This window comes from Seriola dumerili, unplaced genomic scaffold (genome assembly GCF_002260705.1).
Source record: "Seriola dumerili isolate Sdu_G_001 unplaced genomic scaffold, Sdu_1.0 BDQW01000309.1, whole genome shotgun sequence".
In the NCBI taxonomy this organism is placed as follows: domain Eukaryota; kingdom Metazoa; phylum Chordata; class Actinopteri; order Carangiformes; family Carangidae; genus Seriola; species Seriola dumerili.
In genome coordinates, this window is record NW_019174564.1 from 1,633,174 (window position 1) to 1,652,274 (window position 19,101).

Below are 19,101 nucleotides of genomic sequence, written 5' to 3' on the forward strand. Positions count from 1 at the left end.
CATATAGATGTCTCAGCAGTGCCTTGGGTCAAATACTTGGAATAGTTAAGACGCAAGTGAAAGGGATGACCCTGAACATTAAGTGCATGAGGTATCATTGGTGAGTGGCAGGTAAAGCCATAGATTTAGAGAGCATCAAGTTAGACAAGCATGCAGAGTGTATAAGCACATGTGCATCACTGCCGAGAAAAAAGAGGAATTGAGATTTTTGAATTTTCTCTAAATGGCCTCAGAGAATCCAAACCCTGTATTTATCCCATTGATACATCCCAGTGCTGTTTGGCACATATGTTGTCCAGTCTAAATAAGATTAGGTTTTCCCCTAGAGCTTCCTTTGAGCCAGATTTCCCAAATAAGCCTCCTGGCACCTGCAATGGGTAGATATTGCTCAAGTAATCCAATAATGGAAAACAAAATGCAGCACACTTCCGTCTAATAAAGCACACAGTAGTTTGCGGTGAAAATCACCTTCCTGAGTCGTTTTTTAAGGCTTCACAGACTAGTGAACTCCGTGTCAACCCTCAAATTGGTTTAAAACATGGCGTGTATTCGGACTGATATCTGGGTTTTTTGTGATTGCTCAGACTGGAAAAGACTCCTGAGGAGCTCAAATTTGAGAGACTGTCCCAATTATATGCCTGGGGCCATAGATCTTTATGTTCCAAAGCCTTAAACGAACTGTTTTGAGAATTTGTTAAGTGGCCAGGCATGACTGCCTTCAAGTTTAGGTTTACAAATGTGTCTGTACAGGACTTGCAGGTCAGAATTAATCCTGTTGTATCTAGCCGAGCGCTGGAGAGTTTACATTTGTTGTGAAAGGCCATGATCCATTTATCTCAACTAAGCATACTAATGTATGTTTCAATCTTCATAGTAAAATCAGTGAAGTGGTTAACTTAGCAAGAGGATTCTGTCAGCAATCCTCCTAATTTTGTGCGAGTGTCTGTATGTGTCAAGAAACAGAGAGAAAAGACGTTTACACACCACCTCGTAGATCTGAGGTTGTGTGATGTTAGGGGCAAAATAAAAAGAAAAACTGTCATCACGGCTGTTCAAATGACTGCAACTCAGTTTACCCTCACTAGGGCTTTCAGAAAACTAGAACATCAGTGACATATTTTTACTGATGTGGTCTTGTATACTGCACTTAGAGCGGTGAAAAATAAGGTACTTTAGAAAAACTGAACAGTAAAAGTGTTGGTGGTTTGAGGAAAATATGCTTCACTTTAGTTCATTAGTTGATTCTACAGGTATAGAGCTTGCTAATGAATATTACTGTGAATGGGCTACAGTTGGCTCAAACAGCTAATTCCAATTTACTATAATAGAGTTTTAAGAGGAACAGGCACACTCCAACACAAAGTGGCATTAAGTCTCCCTATCTTGGTGCCTCTAAAAGGTAGTTCAGTAATTTGCTGAACAAATGCAGTCTCTTTGGGAATACTCCTAAAACCTGAGGGCAGGCAACGAGGGACCATCTAGTATCCACTAAAATTTTATTTTACCCTCGCTGCCTGAAGTAGCGAAATAGGAATGGACTGTGAAATACTATCCAGTGTGTTCCTTTTCTGTGATGACGAACGTTGGAACAAAATATTGGAGGAGGAAGGTGAAGGTGCAGAAAACTCTCTTAACCCGAGGTTCGTGGCACTCTGTCTCGGTGAAAAATAGCATCCTGTCCCCCTTTGCCCTGCGCTGATTGTTTCTCCCATAAATCCCCTTTGAGATTGTATAATTAATTGAATGCTGCTTATTTGTCATTAACAACCCTCGCCTAATGCCTGAGATTATGAGGAAACCATTGTAGAATCAATCTATTAATCATCAGGCTTTTTTTTTCCTCCAGAAAAACCTTCACAGATGAACAATCTGAACCTTTCCTCATTCTAAATGACACTGGAGAACTAGTTGTAAAACTCTAAGTCAACATATTGGTGTCATGGTGTAATATTTCATAAAATGGTATGACTTTTTTTGAACAATTGAAAACTTGAGAAGAGTAAAACAACAAACATTTCCTTTGTTGATAACACAATACTTAATGCAATGGGGAAAATAAGCACTTTTCACAATTCGTGTCTCACCCTGAAAGATAGAATGCACACCTGCAATTTTCATGTATCGCAACAAAGGGAGGAGCCATATTGTTGACATTCTTGGGATGCTTTTGAGATTGATTTCTGGAGTGTCCACTACTCCCCTGAGGACTGTATTGGGAAGCCTTACACTTGCATGAAGGGAGCTTCCATTTGGTTGGAATTTGGGTAGAATTTGATAGAAAGTGGTGGGGAAACTGTATCCAGGTCAGAAATGGCTGGAGTTCTGCTTTAAAAAAGACTCTGCCTTGTGTTCCTCCAAGCCTGCTATCCCCTACAGACATTTTTTATGGCCATTGCTGCTGGGGCAGATTGGATCAGCCAAGCAGAGGGCATGCAACAGAGATGTACGCCTCTTCTGGCAAGGCACCCCAACTCTCCCTAGGCCCCATGTCATTCATAAACATGACGGATTAGCTGTGATATTCCTCCATTTACAACATAAGCGAAGGGAGTGGGAGGAAGAGAATGAAAGCAGAGAGAGAGTGTTAGTGTCGGATGCCCCTTAGGGGTAGTGCTAAAATGGATGGGTAAAGAGGGAGATGAAAAGGAGAGATGAAGCAGGAAGGGCGGAGAGTGGGCCTTTCTGTAAAGGCCTGGCTGGGCAGGCAGCAAGGCAGGCAGAAAGCCAGGCACAAAGCTCCATTTACGCTCAGATGCCCCCCCCCCCCGCACAACCCCTTCTTGCTTTACAGGCTACACGTCAGCTCAGCCAGATGTACTGTTCTGAGTAAAGATCACCTACGGGGAAGGTGAAGAGGGAGAGATTTCAAGACCTCTTCCACTTACAATCATGTGTTTTTGCCACACTGCCATTGTCTTTTGCGTTGCCTTACTCACTGACTTCATCTGCATGGATCCAGTCGCGGCTCATCTGAGACTTAAAAAGATGCTTGATGTTAAAGACTCTCCCTCGATCTGTCTTTGTCTGTCTCCCGCCTTCTTTCCCTTCTGTCCCTCACCCTCCCTCTTCAGGATTTCACTTTGCATATTCCATTTGCTAGTTGTTACCTTGAGCAATGATTCCATTTACTTCCGAAAACAGTGTCCCATTTATTTAGAGTTGGGGAAGGAAGAAGGAAAAAAAGAAAACTTCTGCTCTTGTCTCCTTATCTGCCATCAGCATTTCTTCTGTTATTATTAGGAATATTCAAAGGAGGAGGGAGAAAACTATTTTACGATGCTGTGAGCTATTTGCCAAACACAAAGCTAACATGGATGTCACTTATTCTCCACAAAATGCACCTTAGAAAGCCTCTTCTTTCTTTTTCTTTTTTTTCAATTTTTGCTTTGTTTTTTTCATGTTTTTCTTAACAGTCCATCAACCCTTATCTGATTCTCTTGAGTGCATTAAGCATTCACAAATAAAGAGGACATGGCAGGGAATATATAAACAACAACACACTTCTCCTGAGAGACGCCTCCATTCTCACCGACACTCCTGTCACGTTGAAGCATATACAGCCAGACATCTGTTCTCTTTTTATATTTCAGACTTATTCTTTGTCTATTTACCCTCTTACCGCCCACTTGGGATGACTCTATGAGGCTTGATCTTTCAAAGTTTAATGAAGTATATGTTTGTGTTTCATGAACATGTCACAATTTTTCTTTATGTAAATTTAAACTATTTAGGTTGATTCATTTCTTTTGTCTGTGCAGGAGGCAGCTGACAAAGGCCACGACCAGAAGCAAGAGCCAGCAGGGGCCCAGAAGAGTATCAGCAACCAGGTGAGTGTTTCTACCAGGCAGGAAAAAAGACAGAAGGCAAAACTGTGAGACATTGAGCTGCTTCATTAACCTTTATGTACCATACAGAAGCGTGCAGGTCAGTTTGATCAAACGGGTGTTTCTAATATGTTGGCCTGGATTGTCACATGACAAAAAAACATTTTTAAAAATCAGGTTTTAAAGAAATCTGTTTAGGCAATGTTAGAAAACCTGTTCAAAAAAACGACTGTACGGGGACTGTCGATGTGTGTATGTGGAGGTGTGTATTATTTCACGATGAAGAAAACATCCCATCAGCTGTCAGAATACTCACATAAAATCCTCTGAGCTTAAATCACTCTTAGCATTTTGTGCATGACCGTGCCATATATCTTTATGGGTCATGTCCCGGGACTTTTCCATTTGATCATGGTATCATCAGACTCAGACAAGTACTCAAGGAGACGTGCGGTATAAATGTCTGAGGAAACCGTCTTCATGCAAGTTCATGTTTTCCCTGAGAAAGGGAAAACCTGGCACCAGCCATTTCAATAATTTATATAGCTAAAAGCTTGTTACAGGAGAGGGGACTATAGAGATTATTCATGCTTGCTAACATCCTGCGCAGAGGACCTCGTAGCTCTCAAAGAGCCCTAATGGAAAACGGGGTTATATCAGGCTTTTCAAATTTAGAAGACAGGCATTCTACCCAAAAGTGACTGTGGGTGACGATGGGTGTCACAGCAGGCAGTGGGTGGCATTATTTTATTATGGAAATTACTATATTGAGGCCACATGTTTTGAGATGTGACAGCTGGGTTTGAAGCAGATGAAACTTGCGATGAAAATATGTAAGGTTTTGTCCCCCTTTCCCTTCATGCAGCCATAAAACATCTAATTAGCCACTGAACTCATCTTTGCTGTACTGAATGTAATAATGTATAGACAACTAATTACACCCAAAAATCAATTCTTGCCACATTTTTTTTCTCTCAGTCCAAAGTTGTTTGGTCATAATTAGTGAGCAGCCTTACCCAGCTTGAAAAGTTTCTCAAGATCATTAGATGCATTAGGGATGACCCTGCAGTACCCAATTAATCTAGTAGAAAATGACTTGAGTGCAGCTAAGATCAAAGCTACTAACATTAGCACCCCTCGACTACCTGGCTCCGACTTATACACTCCTCATTTTATGACCTTATGTCCCATCAAGCCCGGCGAATGGAGTATTCCTTAATAAAAAATTGCTATGTGGTTCATCATGTACTGAGCGCAAATTCAGATAAAAGTTTATTAAGCTAAAAGAAAACATAAATGGTAAAATAAAATAAAATGATCAGCGTGAAACATATATTTGTTCAAATGTGAACATGATGAACTAAGACAGTGAACATAGTAAACCTTATATCTTCTAAATAGAGGCTTGTTGGAATTATCATTGCGAGCATGTTTACATACTGATGTTAGCATTTATCTCAAAGCACAAGTGCAGCCTCACAGAACCGCTGGTGTGGCTGTAGACTCGGTCTTGTTTACTTTTACATAGCAAGCAATTTATTCAACGACAAATCGCTAAATTGTATTTATTGTATATGTATGGGTACATTTATAAATGATCACACCAAAGATTTTGTTTAGCAAAGAAACATTTTTCAAGTGTTTAACCTTCTTTACCATATTTTTTAAATTTACTGTTCCAGTGTATTTCTACACAATGTGAGAAACAATTTGCATTTTGAAATCACTGAGCACCTCATTACGCCGCCAGCACTGTGAGGTCACTGTGGAGAACAACGGCATCTAAGACCACTGAAGGGAAGAAAACATACACCTCATTTGTCTGAATCAATAATTATTAATTTAGGAGGCAGTGTTTACGTTTATTAAAACAAGTACAGAGTCACAACATGTAAAGTGTTATCTATCATGTTCAGAGTGCAGTTCAAGTGTCTTTGTAGCTCCAGGAGATGTTTCTCACACGCTATGCAGACTGTAAAGTCTAACATCCATCTTTTTGTCAGCAGTTTTGTCTTAAATCATCCTGCATACTATATAGATACTGATATAAGTGGGTGTGTGGTTGGTTGTGTTTTCTATTTTCTATTAAAGTTTTTTTCTATTTTAGAGAAGAAATCAGTTTTTGGTGACAGTCAATTTCATCTTTTTAATTACAATAATGAATAACTTGTCATCATGTGCTCCATTTTTGTGAAGTATGAGAGAGTGAAGTTGGGAATTGAGAGGAGAGTTGCATCAAGCCAAACAATAATTCTGTCTATGAATATTTTATGAAACATCTAAGAAAATAATTGATAGTCTGTGAAGGTGGTTGCCGTCAGTCACTATTTGTCTCGGCATGCTGTGGTGAGAGGTTTCTCAGTTTCTGAGAAAAATGCGCTGCAAAGAACATTTAATGACTACTTCTTCACATGGAAAACGTGAGTAGAACTAGTAGATAGTGACAAGGGAAGACAAGTTTGATAGTTCAACATATTGTAAAAGGATGAATCAGTATCAATTGTGCCTCGTAGAGGACCAGCCATTTTGGTTATACAATTCCTTTAGACATAAAAATGCTGTTCCAACAAGTTCGGAGGATCCGTTTTGTGTTTACGAAAAGAGTTAAGCTCCTACAGTGAGTCAGCATGTTTCTACGGCACCATTTCTTTGAGGAAAAATGTATTTTTCTAACAAAATTGAGTGTTCCATGTGGCAGCGCAGGTCTTGCCATTTATAGAGCACCCGCCAGTAAACCAGAGAATTGTATGGTAGCTGCCGGCCCCCTACTCTCCCTTTCGCAAGCCAGTGATCACAGGCACAGTAATTTTACAATGGTCACTTGCTTCATCCCCACTGCATCCCTTGCTCCGACAGTCCGAGACAGCTGACACAGCATTTATCTTTCTAGGCAATTTGAGCACACGGACCAGCTTTTGTTCATCGCTCACTCTATTCTTGTTAAAAGGAAGGCATTATATATTTAGAAAATGGTGCAGAAGAAGAACACAGATGACAGTGGGTAGGAATAAGCATTAAATTTTTAGTTAGTTTTATCAGTCACTCCTCACAATTTTCTGCAGGTTTTTTGCTGTGCAGGCAGGTCCAGGCGGTTTACGTTGACCAGTATTTTATGGACATCAGTTAACTATGCTTAGAACATAAATTAAGCAGCTATGGAAACAATTTTTCTCCTAACAGTGACAAATAGCTGAGTGCATACATTGTCTTTGAAAAATTACTTATCATGTAGCAGCCCTTTCATTGTATGTGGAAAGATCTGTCTCGGCGACACGGCTTTGACCGTGCAACTGCACCATTCCATACAAATGGAAATGATGCATTCTGTTTTTCCGTCACAGGAGAGTGGCTTCCCATTTTCCACTCCCACTGTCAAGTTGTGCACAGCTGCATAAGTTTGCACGCTTGTGTGTGGGGCACAGGAAATGGCTGTTGACAGCATAATGGGAGTATGAGGATGCAATATAAATCCTTAATCATGCCTGAATCATGAACTGCAGCACTTAAATGCACACATCATTCTGCTGCAAATACTCTGCTGGCAGAGAGTCTAGACTCTCTGAGTTGTTTCGGCTATATTTTCAATAATTTTTATTCTTTACTTATGGTTTAAAGGGTACGCAAAATTTCTGCACTGTACCAACATTATCTAGTGATAGACATTCAGACATTTTTATATGCAAATAGACTATAATTGATAAATTAGGTCAAAAACCACTTGACTGAAATCGTATTCCTGCCATGACACTCAAAATGTGCTGTTTCTTCATCTTCTCAATCGTTTTCTGTCTTTCTCAATTACCAAACAAATAGAGACAAACTTAATTAAAAGACATGAGTCGCATATGAGTTGGGTCATCTCATAGTTAAAAGACCAGTGTATAGAATTTAGGGGGATCTATTGGCAGAAATGGAATATAATATTCATAATTATGTGTATTATTGTATGATCACCAGAAATTAAGAACTGTGTTTTTGTTAGCTTTTAATAAGCCCTTCATATCTAGAAAGGGAGAGGGTCCTCTTCCCAGGGGCCCGCCATGTTTCAACAGTAGCCCAGACCGGACACAACAAACACTGGCTCTAGAGAAGGCCTTTCGTGTTTTTATGTTTCCCGAAGGACACTGTAGGTTCTCCTACACACTTGGAAAGGTAGGGATGAGGGGAGGGGTATTCAATAGGTTGCTATCTGCAACTTCACCGCTAGATGCTATTAAATCTTACAAAAAAAACAACAAAAAAAAAAGTAAATAAGAAAACCTGTACCTCATGTCATGGCTTGGCAGATTTGACTTGGAACATCATTATGTTTCAGGATTCGCCTTTCATGCAAATTGCTTCTCTAAGCCTGGAAGTTCATTACTAATGGTGCTTCCCATCAAGTTGGAGGCCCATCCGAATACTAATATCCCTAGTACTTTGGATTTGTCACCTCAAGTCCCCTCTCCTCGTAGCATGGCAATTACAACAATGTGCTTTCCCTTCATGGAATTAGGCATCACTCCCTGTGGCGAACTTCCCACAACAGATGCTTTGCAGTCGTTTCCACAGACCATTGGAGCCCAAATGAACTAAACGAACAGACACTTTATATGTATTAGGCTTGGTGTAGTAGCACTTATCTTTGTTTTCTTATTTATTTATCTGTCTAATCCTGCATCAAACACTTGTGTTCAATTTTAGTTTTTCTCCACTAAAAGGACTGAAGGTGGAGAGAAATCATTTTTGCTGCTCAAGATGACAGATCACACTTAAAAAAAAAAAATAAATAAAAAATGCAGGTGCATTTTTCAAACTAAAGTTTATGATGAGTAGCAAAACAGCAGTGCTGCATTTACGGTACTGTATTGTAAATAATATATAATGCGTCCTTGAGGTAACCTGGTTTAACCTGGTGTTACCTCAAGTTGCTCGTACAGGTCGCTACTCTCACAGTGCAGTGTGCCAGCTTTCGACTTCCTGAGAGTCGAAGGCGTCCTTGTGTCTTTGAAGAAGGGAGGAAATTAATTTGGTTGTATTATGGATGTCTACAACTTGAAGTCATAACTGCTGAAGAAAAGACCTGAAGTGTTAACTCTTATATAATTATAGTTAGAGTTATCTTAACACAGTAATCCTTGATGCCATTGTTTGTGTCTACCACTGTGCCATCATTTTCTTTTTATTTATATTTGAGTTTATTTTCATCTGACTTGCTTTGCTATGACTGCTGTTACTGCTGTGCATAACAGTATTTCCTTGGTAAGACCTAACAGAAACCAGGTGTCTAGCAAATGCAAATGCTCAAACTGGGTATAGGTTGAATCCCTGTTGTGTCATAGCATGTGTTGACAGAGGGTAGTGAAATGAACATATGTTTATTTACAAATCTTGCAGATTATTGCCTGAATCATTCACAATGCCAATATTTTTGATTTATAAGTATCCACAGGAGGAAATGCGACTACAGGGAGCACACCTTTTTATTTGCACCAAAGCTGAGAAAGAAAAAGCTTTATTCCTGTTTTTCTATTTTTTTTTTGGTCCGTGATAGTCCCCTGCTCACCTTCAATACATTGATGGGAAAGGAGAGTGAGCAGAAGAGCAAAATGGAAATGGTAATAAACATGCTAATGCTAGGCCGTGGAGCCGGGAAGAGCAGCTTCTTCCCGTCCCTCGGCTATCTGTTGGCGTGTGTGTGAGTGTGTGCGCGCGCGTGTGTGTGTGTGTGTGTGTGTAAAGGGGAAATACAGAGATAGAGACAGAGCGAAAGGAAAGATGAAATGTGCACAATACTGCATGTGAGAGCACACACACACAGAAATACACACACTTTGTGCTTCAGAGTAAACAGGAGAGAGCTGCATGTGAACGTGCCACCTTTCTCTTTCAATCGGCCTCTGGAGACAGTGCAAAGGGCCTTTTGTTGGCTCATTGGTGAGATAAGAAGCAGGGGAGGGGGGGGGGGTTTCAGAGACTCGCAGAGCCAGCTTTTTTTCTATAGGATGGAAGCACCCCTCTCAATAGGAACTCATTTGCCATGTTGTGTAATTGTGGTACATAATGGAGCACACCTCATTCAGGCAGCCCAAGGCTTTTTTCTAAAGCCATTTTCTCTTTTCACAGCCAAACAAGTCATGTTTTAGAGAGATATTATGCAGCCTTTTGAGCTCAGGGCCACCACATATTTGCCTTTAGAATGGAATGTTGTGTGTAATCAAGATAAAATTTTGCTCAGTGCTTATTATAAAACAGCCACTGTCACGGTCAACTTGATATTTGTCATCTGACTTTTATTCTCACCGCTCGCTGGAAGTAAACAAACTGGCTGACCTTTCCGGCTTGTTAAACGTGTGTGTAGAGGAGTGCTGGGTATTAACAGCCACTGGTCACTAGGAGATATTGGCTTTGATGCAACCTGAGACTAGAATACTACCATAAACAATATACTGTATGCTTGTTAATTACATGAGAATATGCTGCTTTATTTTCTTCATAGTCAAACGGATATCAAAGCTGAAGTGCAGAGATGAAAAATGACTGATTTGAAAATTATTGCTGAGCTTTTCCATTTAACCACCGCAGGCTAGGAATGGATGGCTATTTGCATAATTTAACTGGCATCTTAATTATTGTGTCAGGAATCTGTATGCAAATGACTTAAGTCACTTAGAAATGGAAACTTACTTGGCTAAATGGCTAATGGACTAAATCTTATCAAGTTAGAATACACAACGTGACTGTAACCGGAGTCTCTAATTGGATTTGACTGTGCAGTGTGACAGTGAGAAACAAAGAAAAGAGGACAGGACAGACAAAAAACAAGTAAATGCAAGCTTACCTGGTTAGCTGGGAGAAAAAGGGCATGTTAGTGGTGTGTGGTGCATTTTTTTCTTTTGGGGTTGCTGAGAAGGACCTACCACGTAAAACAGTGAGTCTGGTGGTAGCGCTCGTCTCTCCAACACTGTTGGAGGCGACGCATTCATATATGGCTTCATCTCGTGGCGTGCGCAATGGCTGAATTCTTAGCACTGAACCAGAGCCGTCATCGAACTCAATCACCTGCAGGTGCGAGAGACAGGATATGTTAAAGGAGATTTTTTTGTTCACAATGGGTGAGGGACCTTCAGCAGAGAAAAAAAAACACATAAAGAACAATAAAACAAAACTATTGAGGACATTTGGCTAACAACACTGATGGTGACTGACACAAGGTGCTTCCTATGACATAAACAGAAGTTGCTGCCTACCTTTGCATTGAACCCTAGTGATTTTGTGTTGATTTGTGAATATTGTGGTTATATTCTATACAAGTGCAAAGAGTAACGTCAGGATCTGTGCAGTATTTGAATGCTTATACAGTGGATAATATGTAAGTACTGAGCATATTTGATTTTTTATTTTTTATTTTTAGCTTAATTGTCGTAGACATGTACTAGATCCATTTGTCATGTGTTCACATGTGCTGTCTTCTAGTACATGAACTAGATCTGATGTGTAATTTAACTTTGTGCATTAATTGGTAAAATAATTGATGCGGCTGACTAACTTTAAGAATGGGGAAAGTTATCTTGATCAGAAATTTTTTTTCTCAGATATCGGCTTGTGGAGTAAAATTTAAATCTGAATATGTCCCACTCTTAAAGTTAACACACTATCCCTTGAAAAATGCATCACACTGGATTGTGTCAATGGGACAGAAACAAGCACAAACAGTTAAAGGTGGCTTGATAAACGGTTACGGACAGTTGTACCATGGGGTGAGATAGTGGTACAAAAGACAGGACCGACTGTATTGGATGAACGACACATAAAATGCTCACAAACAGGTGTTTGTCGTAGCTTATTCAGCTATTTTTGCATGCTACATTTTGTATACTCACTGAGTTTAGAAAGCCCTGTGTCATAACTCAATCTCTTTTAAGCATAGAGGTAGATTTCAATAAAGATAGGCCTGAGACCTCTGCTTCACACACACTCGTACACACCACCACACACACACACACACATACACACACACACAATCACACAGAGGCCTAGGAACATTTTTAAAGTTCACAATATATCTGTGCAGGTGTTAGTTGACAGTAAACTTCAACATTTCATTGGCCAAGCTACAGCGGTGTTGGCATTCAAGCTGACAGCAGGTGATGAAAAAACAGCCTCCTTTCTTAGTCAAAGCTGAAGAGCGAATTAGAAAGGAAGTTGCGAGCGTTCGAAAAGGAAATGGGTTTTTGTTAGAAGATGAGGCTGCAGTACATGATTGAATGGGTAAGGAATGGTGGCAGCCAGAAAGCCCAGTGAGGCAGCGAGTGAATGAAAATTAGTGTGTTAGCATTCACCACAACGTGCAATGCAAACGCGATGAACTCTGATAAGATTAGATTTCTGTGGGCATGAGAAGCAAATAAGAGGCGGGAAGAGGTCTCCAAGCTCTGTTAAGCCATTGCCACTGTGCAGTAGCAAGCAAATATGGCATCTCAAGCAGAGGAAAAAAAAGAAAGTGACACCATTATAGTCCCGAGGAGTGACACAGAAATTAATAGAAATCTTATCAGTGTTCTGCGATGATGTTATTTCTCATGGGTATTGAGCCCAAGTGCAGATTAAAGCTGACCAGAAATCAAAGCTTCAGCCAAAATAAGGAGGGTAGGACATGCATTTAGATAAAGATGCCACGAAGCAAAAGGATATTTCGATGTGAAAGTGCTATTTCCCCCTTCACTTTGCATAAAGCTGGCAAATGTGGCATGATGCTAATGTAGGTATCTGGGTCACACCACAAGTTGTTTTTTTTTTTTTCTTCTTCTTCCATCCAATTGCTCTTTTCTTGTCTTTTAATTAATTACAAATCTGTCTCCCGATTTTTTTGTATACTTGCTCATTAAAACTCATGCATCTTTAAAAGGCTGGCCAGCATGATTATTAGAGCCTGCTAATGCATGGTGGCATGTCAGGGCGAAAAGCAAGTGAGCGAGGCTTGGCGCAATGGATTATGTGCAAGCAGAGCCAAAAGCAGTGCTGAGGCATTCTCATTTTGTCGAGCATTTTACATCAGAACAATAGACCTAATACCTCAAATCTCTGGTTGCTGACTTTCTTCCCCTTCTTGTTCCACACAATCTTCGGCCGTGGATCTCCTGTAGCTTGGCAGATGAAGGATGCCACGCCTCCTTGCACGCCTGTTTGGTCATTGGGGGTTCTTAAAAACTTTGGTGGTGCTGGAGAGAGACAGAAACAGAATAAAAGATAACAAAAATAGTTAGTGAGCAAGCTAAGCATTGCAGACAGAGCAATTAATCTCTCTTATCAAGCCACACGCTAGAAAGTAACAAAGTTGCAGATTTCAGCATGTGGCTGTTAAGAGGATTGTCTTTGGAGGTCAAGACAAGAGATTGTACTGACTTTATTGTGCGAGTGGAAACAGATGATCAGTAGCTGAGATCAGAAGTAAAAGGACAGAGGTCTTGGGAGCAGAATGTACAAAGCATTTTATCTTGACCCTGGAAGTCTTTCTAAAGAACTCTGAAATCTCCCTGAAGGATATTCAGTAATAAACAGGCTGGCTTTTAGGGATGAATTCTTTCTGGCAAGTTTGTTGGAATTTTGTGCTAAGACAAAAGAGGTTAAGGTTAATCGTTGAGAGGGGGAGAAAAGAAATAAAAAGATAATATAACTGATGGATTTGTTCTGAAATGTGGCAAGTTTTGGTTTTGGTGTCAGTTGTTTAGACTGACAATGAGAAGTGGTTGGGTCAAGGCTGCAGACCTCTGTTTAAAAAAAAAAAAGAAAAAAAGGAAAGTGTCTTTCCTCTGTGACAGTAACAAGTGTTATTGTGGTCACTGTCATATTGTCAGGAAAAAAATCAGTAAATGTATACTGGGGTACAGAAACTGTTCATATACAAGTTAATTTGTTCACACAGCCTTCAAAGAAGGCTATGAAGGAAATTCAAATTTTTAACCTTTATGCTTTGTAATATGTAATTAGGTATTTCAATTGCTAGTGAGAAAAAGACTGAAATTTTACTGGATGGAAAAAAGTTGTTAAAGGGAGGGAAAAAAAAGTTTAGATCACTCAGTACTTTCTTATAATTTTCTTAACTTTCTTATAAGGACAATTGTGTCTGAACCTGGACCTTACGTGTCATTCAACATAGAAGGCATCTGTTTTAACAAGCTGTTACCCATCACATTGTTCACATGCTGTGCCACTGGCACAGGCCAACAGTTTCTGAGAAACAGGAGCTTTTCGGTTCAGTAGCAGAAAACACTTAATCTCCAGAAGACCACAATTGGAGCGGTGGTTGTACCCCACGTAAATGGGACACGCACCTGATAAGGTCCTTGCAATGCTCTGATTGGTGATGTAAGCATTCTGTTGCTCCTAATTGGTCCCTCAATTCAGCACAACAAGTCAAGTGTAAAGGCAGTGAGGATAAAAATGCTAAAAATGCTGGGGAGTGGAGGTGAGGGAATAGCAGAGTGGAACAGTGTTTGCTTTGTGTGGATGGCATGGACGTTCCCTTCTACTGTGGTGATTTCACAACACTTTACAATAGCATTTGTTCAGGCTGTGATCTCCACATCAGGGAAGAACTCTGCATCCCTGTTTCTTCAGTTTCCTGCAGTTTGAATTTTAGAGTAACAATTTGTTAACTAAAATTACTCCCCAATATAATTCAGTCTTTTAACTTTTTAACTCAATTCCAAGAATTGAGCTCTGTTTTGCCTTTTTTCCCCTCTAGGACAATCAGTTCCTGCACACGAGCTGACGTTTCTATTACATTTGCCAAAAATCAAATGATCACATGAAAGTGATTAGTAATCAAAGGAACCCGTCTCTTCCTGATGAGATTTTGATTGTGAGATTTACATTCCAGCTTTATCGTGATGATCAAGGCTTATAATTTCAGTAGCAATAATGTCATAGTGCTAAGTCAGACCCCCCTAGTGTTTCCTCTGAAGCTTGAGTGCCAGCTTCAGTGGGAGGTGTAGCTCCATCTGTCCCCCTGCGGAGCAACTGTTTGCCTTTTATCAATCACTTCAGCAGGCCATTAGTGGCCACACAGCTGCAGTAATGCCAACCATCTGAATCACCTCATCTGTGTGTGTGAGAATGTGTGATTGTGCTTGTTCGCGTGCCTGCCTGTGTGCAGGCTGACTCCCCCTCCCAGATTTTACTGCCCAGTAGCAGTGGCAGCAGCACTGTGAGCGAGGGACAAATTAACCTGCAGGATTCGTGGAGAGGTGACATAAGATGTGTGGTCAGCAATCAAAAGGGCGAACAGATAAACAGGCAAGCAGCTGGGCTTCCACTGGGCAAATGAGTCTGGGAAATCACCTGATTGCCTCATGACATGCACACAGTTTTGTGCACATACACACATTAACACACACACACACACACACACACAGACACACACACACACACACACACACACACACACACAAACACACACACAAACACACTTCCTAGTATCTCTCTCGTTCACCGTCTGACAGCTCCGACAGGTGGGCAGCAGAGTTGACACTGTGTAATTTGTACACGGCAAAAAGCACCATTATATCTGCATTTGCACCTTATCTCATTGACTTGGCTGGGGTGTGGTGCACATTGGCATCCAGCCAAGAAGGTGCTGATGGGTAATTGATATGCTATTGGGGCTGTTTTCGCTCCGGGGCCATCCATTACGGCTCAGTGCGTCTCCCTGCGCCGGCTGTGATAGACTGCTACGACATGTACAGGAGATCAGCACTGGAGGTGAGGGGAAGGAGGTGGATTGGGGGTGGGGGGGCTGGGATTCATCGCACAATGTGGAGTGATTGAGGCGTGACATGGAGGTAATGGTGTTTTCACAGACATGGCCGCTGATATCACCATCATACCCCCATTTTAGGTCTGCCGCTGACAAACATCCATTTTGGTAGACTCCTCGTATGGCTTCAGGTAGACAGAGACTGATTGAAACCCTGGTTTTCTCAGAACAGTGCCATGACTAGCACCTTGACAACAACTAAAAAGATACGGTCTGTGAACAAAATTGTGCAAACTCATTCACTACAAAGAAACCTTTCACCATGAAGCTGTGATTTGTGTTGGCAAATCTACCAAAGTCTTTGTCGTTTACAGCATCATGCCATCATAACAGTAAATTGCTTGTCCGATTGGGAATTGTTTACCCATTGATCATGTTATTTTTCTCATGAAAATATTTTAATTAACATGGAAAGTAAAGATGCACTGTTGACTAAATCATACACACTGAATCTGAACCACCCATTAAAAGCTCTTGTTACATCTGCTGCATGTTGGCATCTCCTTTGAGAGGTAACCGTAATCTGCATGAATTAATACAGTGGCTAGGCACCTCTTAATCCACTGCTAAGCTGTTGCCAGAAAACAAATGAGAAGTGTAAAGCCTGTCACAAGCTAAAAGGTTAGTGACATGGGCCTGTGCCTGCTCTCCCTTGAGGTCATTATGTAACCTTCTTCCTATTTGCTGCCACTGCAAAGGAAGAAGCTCTTCATAGCATCCCACTGCTCTGTTTTTCATGGATCAATGCCATGCTAATAATTGGCTGACTGAAAGCCTTTACTGTTCTCAAGAACACCCATGTCCACAGGGATGAGGGGGCAGACTGTAATTGTATATTTTTTAATGGATAGACATAAATGGAAATGGAAGTTTTCAACAATGTGGGTGGTACAAATACAGGTCCTGAAAGTTATTGCTGTGCTACTACTGTATCCTTATCACTTTGGCCCTTTTTGAGTTCTTATTCTTTTTTAAGCATTTAAATAAAGTTGTCGAATGAATCAATCAAATACCATACTTAGGCAAATACCATAATATCACTGCGCAACATTGTACTGGTCCATGATCAGCCTCTTGCACATGCAGCCGTTCTGCTAGTTAGCTAGACTTGTTACATTCAGGATCAGGGCCATAACCGAATAAATGTGCGATATCATTACAATATCAGAAGGTAAAAAAGTAAGTGTTTAAGGTCAGGCAGTTGTGTTTTTGGACTTCTACTGAAAAAGAAAAACCCAATGAAATCTCCAGGCACATGTCTATTACGTATGTCAAAGACAGAATTGTCCAACACAAAGCCAATTATACCGGACCTAAGAGGAGGAGGGAAATGGCTGTTGGCCTACACACTGCTGTGCTACACTGGGCCTCAATAAAGCTGCTGTGGTCAAGGTCTGTTTGGAGAGGCAGCATCATGACACACACTAATTTAAAAAACTACAAGGTTTTCACCTTGACTTTGCATACCCATGTTTTGGTATTTGTTGGGTTGAATCATTGGTGAATTAAAAGCCTCTGCTATGTAGAGAGTGTTGTTTGAGTACCTGTTGCAGGGCCAGATTAAGTCAAGTGGACTGCATGTAACTGCATGCTGGGGCTAATGATATATTTTTTTCTGTCGTCATTCTGAACTCAAAGGACACTTGGGTTCAGAGCATCTTGCGGATCTGCATTCATTACAAGTTTGTTTGATATTGGCTTAACTCACAGCCAAACATTGCATTTAAAAACTGTTCTCAAGGAGATCAGAGTCTGGGTTTCATTCATAATGGCCAAAACATTTCAAGTCATCAGGACTCTGCCATAGACTAAAGTTTGATCTGCCAAGCCATTAAAGAGTATGAATCAAAGAGTGGAGAGAAGAACATTAATAAACCGACTTTCAGTTGGAACCTCTATTCGGCACAGACACCAGTCCAAGACGGCTCGGTTTTCACAATTATACTGACTGACATATTCAATTTCATTTGCATGAAAGGGGCCATTTCCTCTCTGAATCTTTAACTTGCAGGGTGAGGTGGGGTTGTGGAGGGCGATAATTAATCCTAACACATTGGGTGTCACTCTGCAAATACCCTGCTCCATTTTGGACATACGGGTGGAAGAAAAGAGCATTTAAAGATGCCATTAACCTCATTCAACATCTTTAAATCCCCAGCATATCAATTCTATGATATTGATGAATTGTCACAATGGCAGCAAGTGGCACAAATTGGACTGAAAGGGTGGCTAATGTTGGGAGAGGGCAAAAGTGTTGCATCTAGTATAGTGCAGGTGCCATGGACATTTGACTTTATGGAATCCTTTAAGTATTCTGAAAGTCCATTGCAGAAATATCATTATCATAGTATTTGAATAAAGAAAGGTACAGAGAGATGGTTTTGTTGGTGATTGTGAATGCAGTTGTGTATGTGTGGTTTATAAAGCAACACCCTCTCTATGGATTAATTAACTGTCTATACACTGTTCAGAAACATCTGACCCCATGCCAAAAAGAAAACAGACTGTAGTCCTGCAGACACACAAACACAGAGATAAACAATGCAAAAAAAAAATATGAGGAAAAAAGAGAGAGAAGATAAACCACACATACCAATCAATGGAACAAACACGAGCATAAACCATTTTCTTGGGGCACTACACAGCTCTCTATCTGCAGCATTATGATAAAAATTTGTCTTTTGTAATGCAGAGGAAACAAACTCCACATTGTATGTGCTCACAAAGGGTCTAGGCAGAAAGACAGAAAAGGAATTGGAGCTTAATTAGAACTGTTGGCTGATTTGCATTGCATGCTCATCGGTAATCTTGCCTTAAATGGAAACTGAAATTCTTATTGCAATTAGTGATTACTTGAAAAGGGATATGGCCCCCGAATGATTGTTAATTACTGGATCAGGAATAGTACATTAATTCACTGCAGAGGTTTTAATGCAGTGCAATGATGGGGACCCGCTCTTCCATCAATATTGTGCTGCTTGTCACACATAATGAAGTTCATAATACAAGCCTTCTCCCACACTGCTCCCCCTTCCCAACTGCTTAAATGTGCTCTCTAAGCAAAATTCATAAGTCATTATGTAAAACTAATTCAATAGAATATACAAGAATGCAGCTTAATGACACATTAATACTGAGACTGCATATGGATAGTAGGGCTGCAGGTCCATTTTATGATCGGGTCAGGGTCTCTTATTTGGCTCATAAGCTGCAGAGAGTCTCCCTTGAATAAATAAATGCATTTCATCACTTAACAACATTGCTTCAAAGGCAGGAAAACTACAGCATGCATTATAATGCACAACTCACCAGTGTATTCTCCTTGCCAAATATTCAGCCCAATGACTAAGGTTGCAAAAATCATATTCCAAAGGGACTTTCTTAACCCCAGTCAATGTGTATTACTCATGCTCAGTGGCACTGCAATGCAAGGTCTCAGCTTCTGGCTATAGCTCTGCAGGAGTTAGGCCACTTTTGCAC

The 19,101-nt window shown here is 40.5% G+C and overlaps 1 protein-coding gene across 21 annotated transcripts in view; it reads right to left on the reverse strand.

Moving 5' to 3' along the window:
* The window catches only part of ptprd (protein tyrosine phosphatase, receptor type D), a 132,497-nt gene that overhangs the window by 59,888 nt on the left and 53,508 nt on the right, over positions 1-19,101 (reverse strand). For all 21 annotated transcript variants that reach the window (XM_022758771.1, XM_022758769.1, XM_022758773.1 and 18 more), the window contains exons 3-4: positions 12,879-13,024; positions 10,724-10,865 (exon numbers count right to left, since the gene is read on the reverse strand). In XM_022758771.1, coding sequence (XP_022614492.1) covers positions 10,724-10,865; positions 12,879-13,024 — 288 coding nt within the window. The remainder of the gene's footprint in view (positions 1-10,723; positions 10,866-12,878; positions 13,025-19,101) is intronic.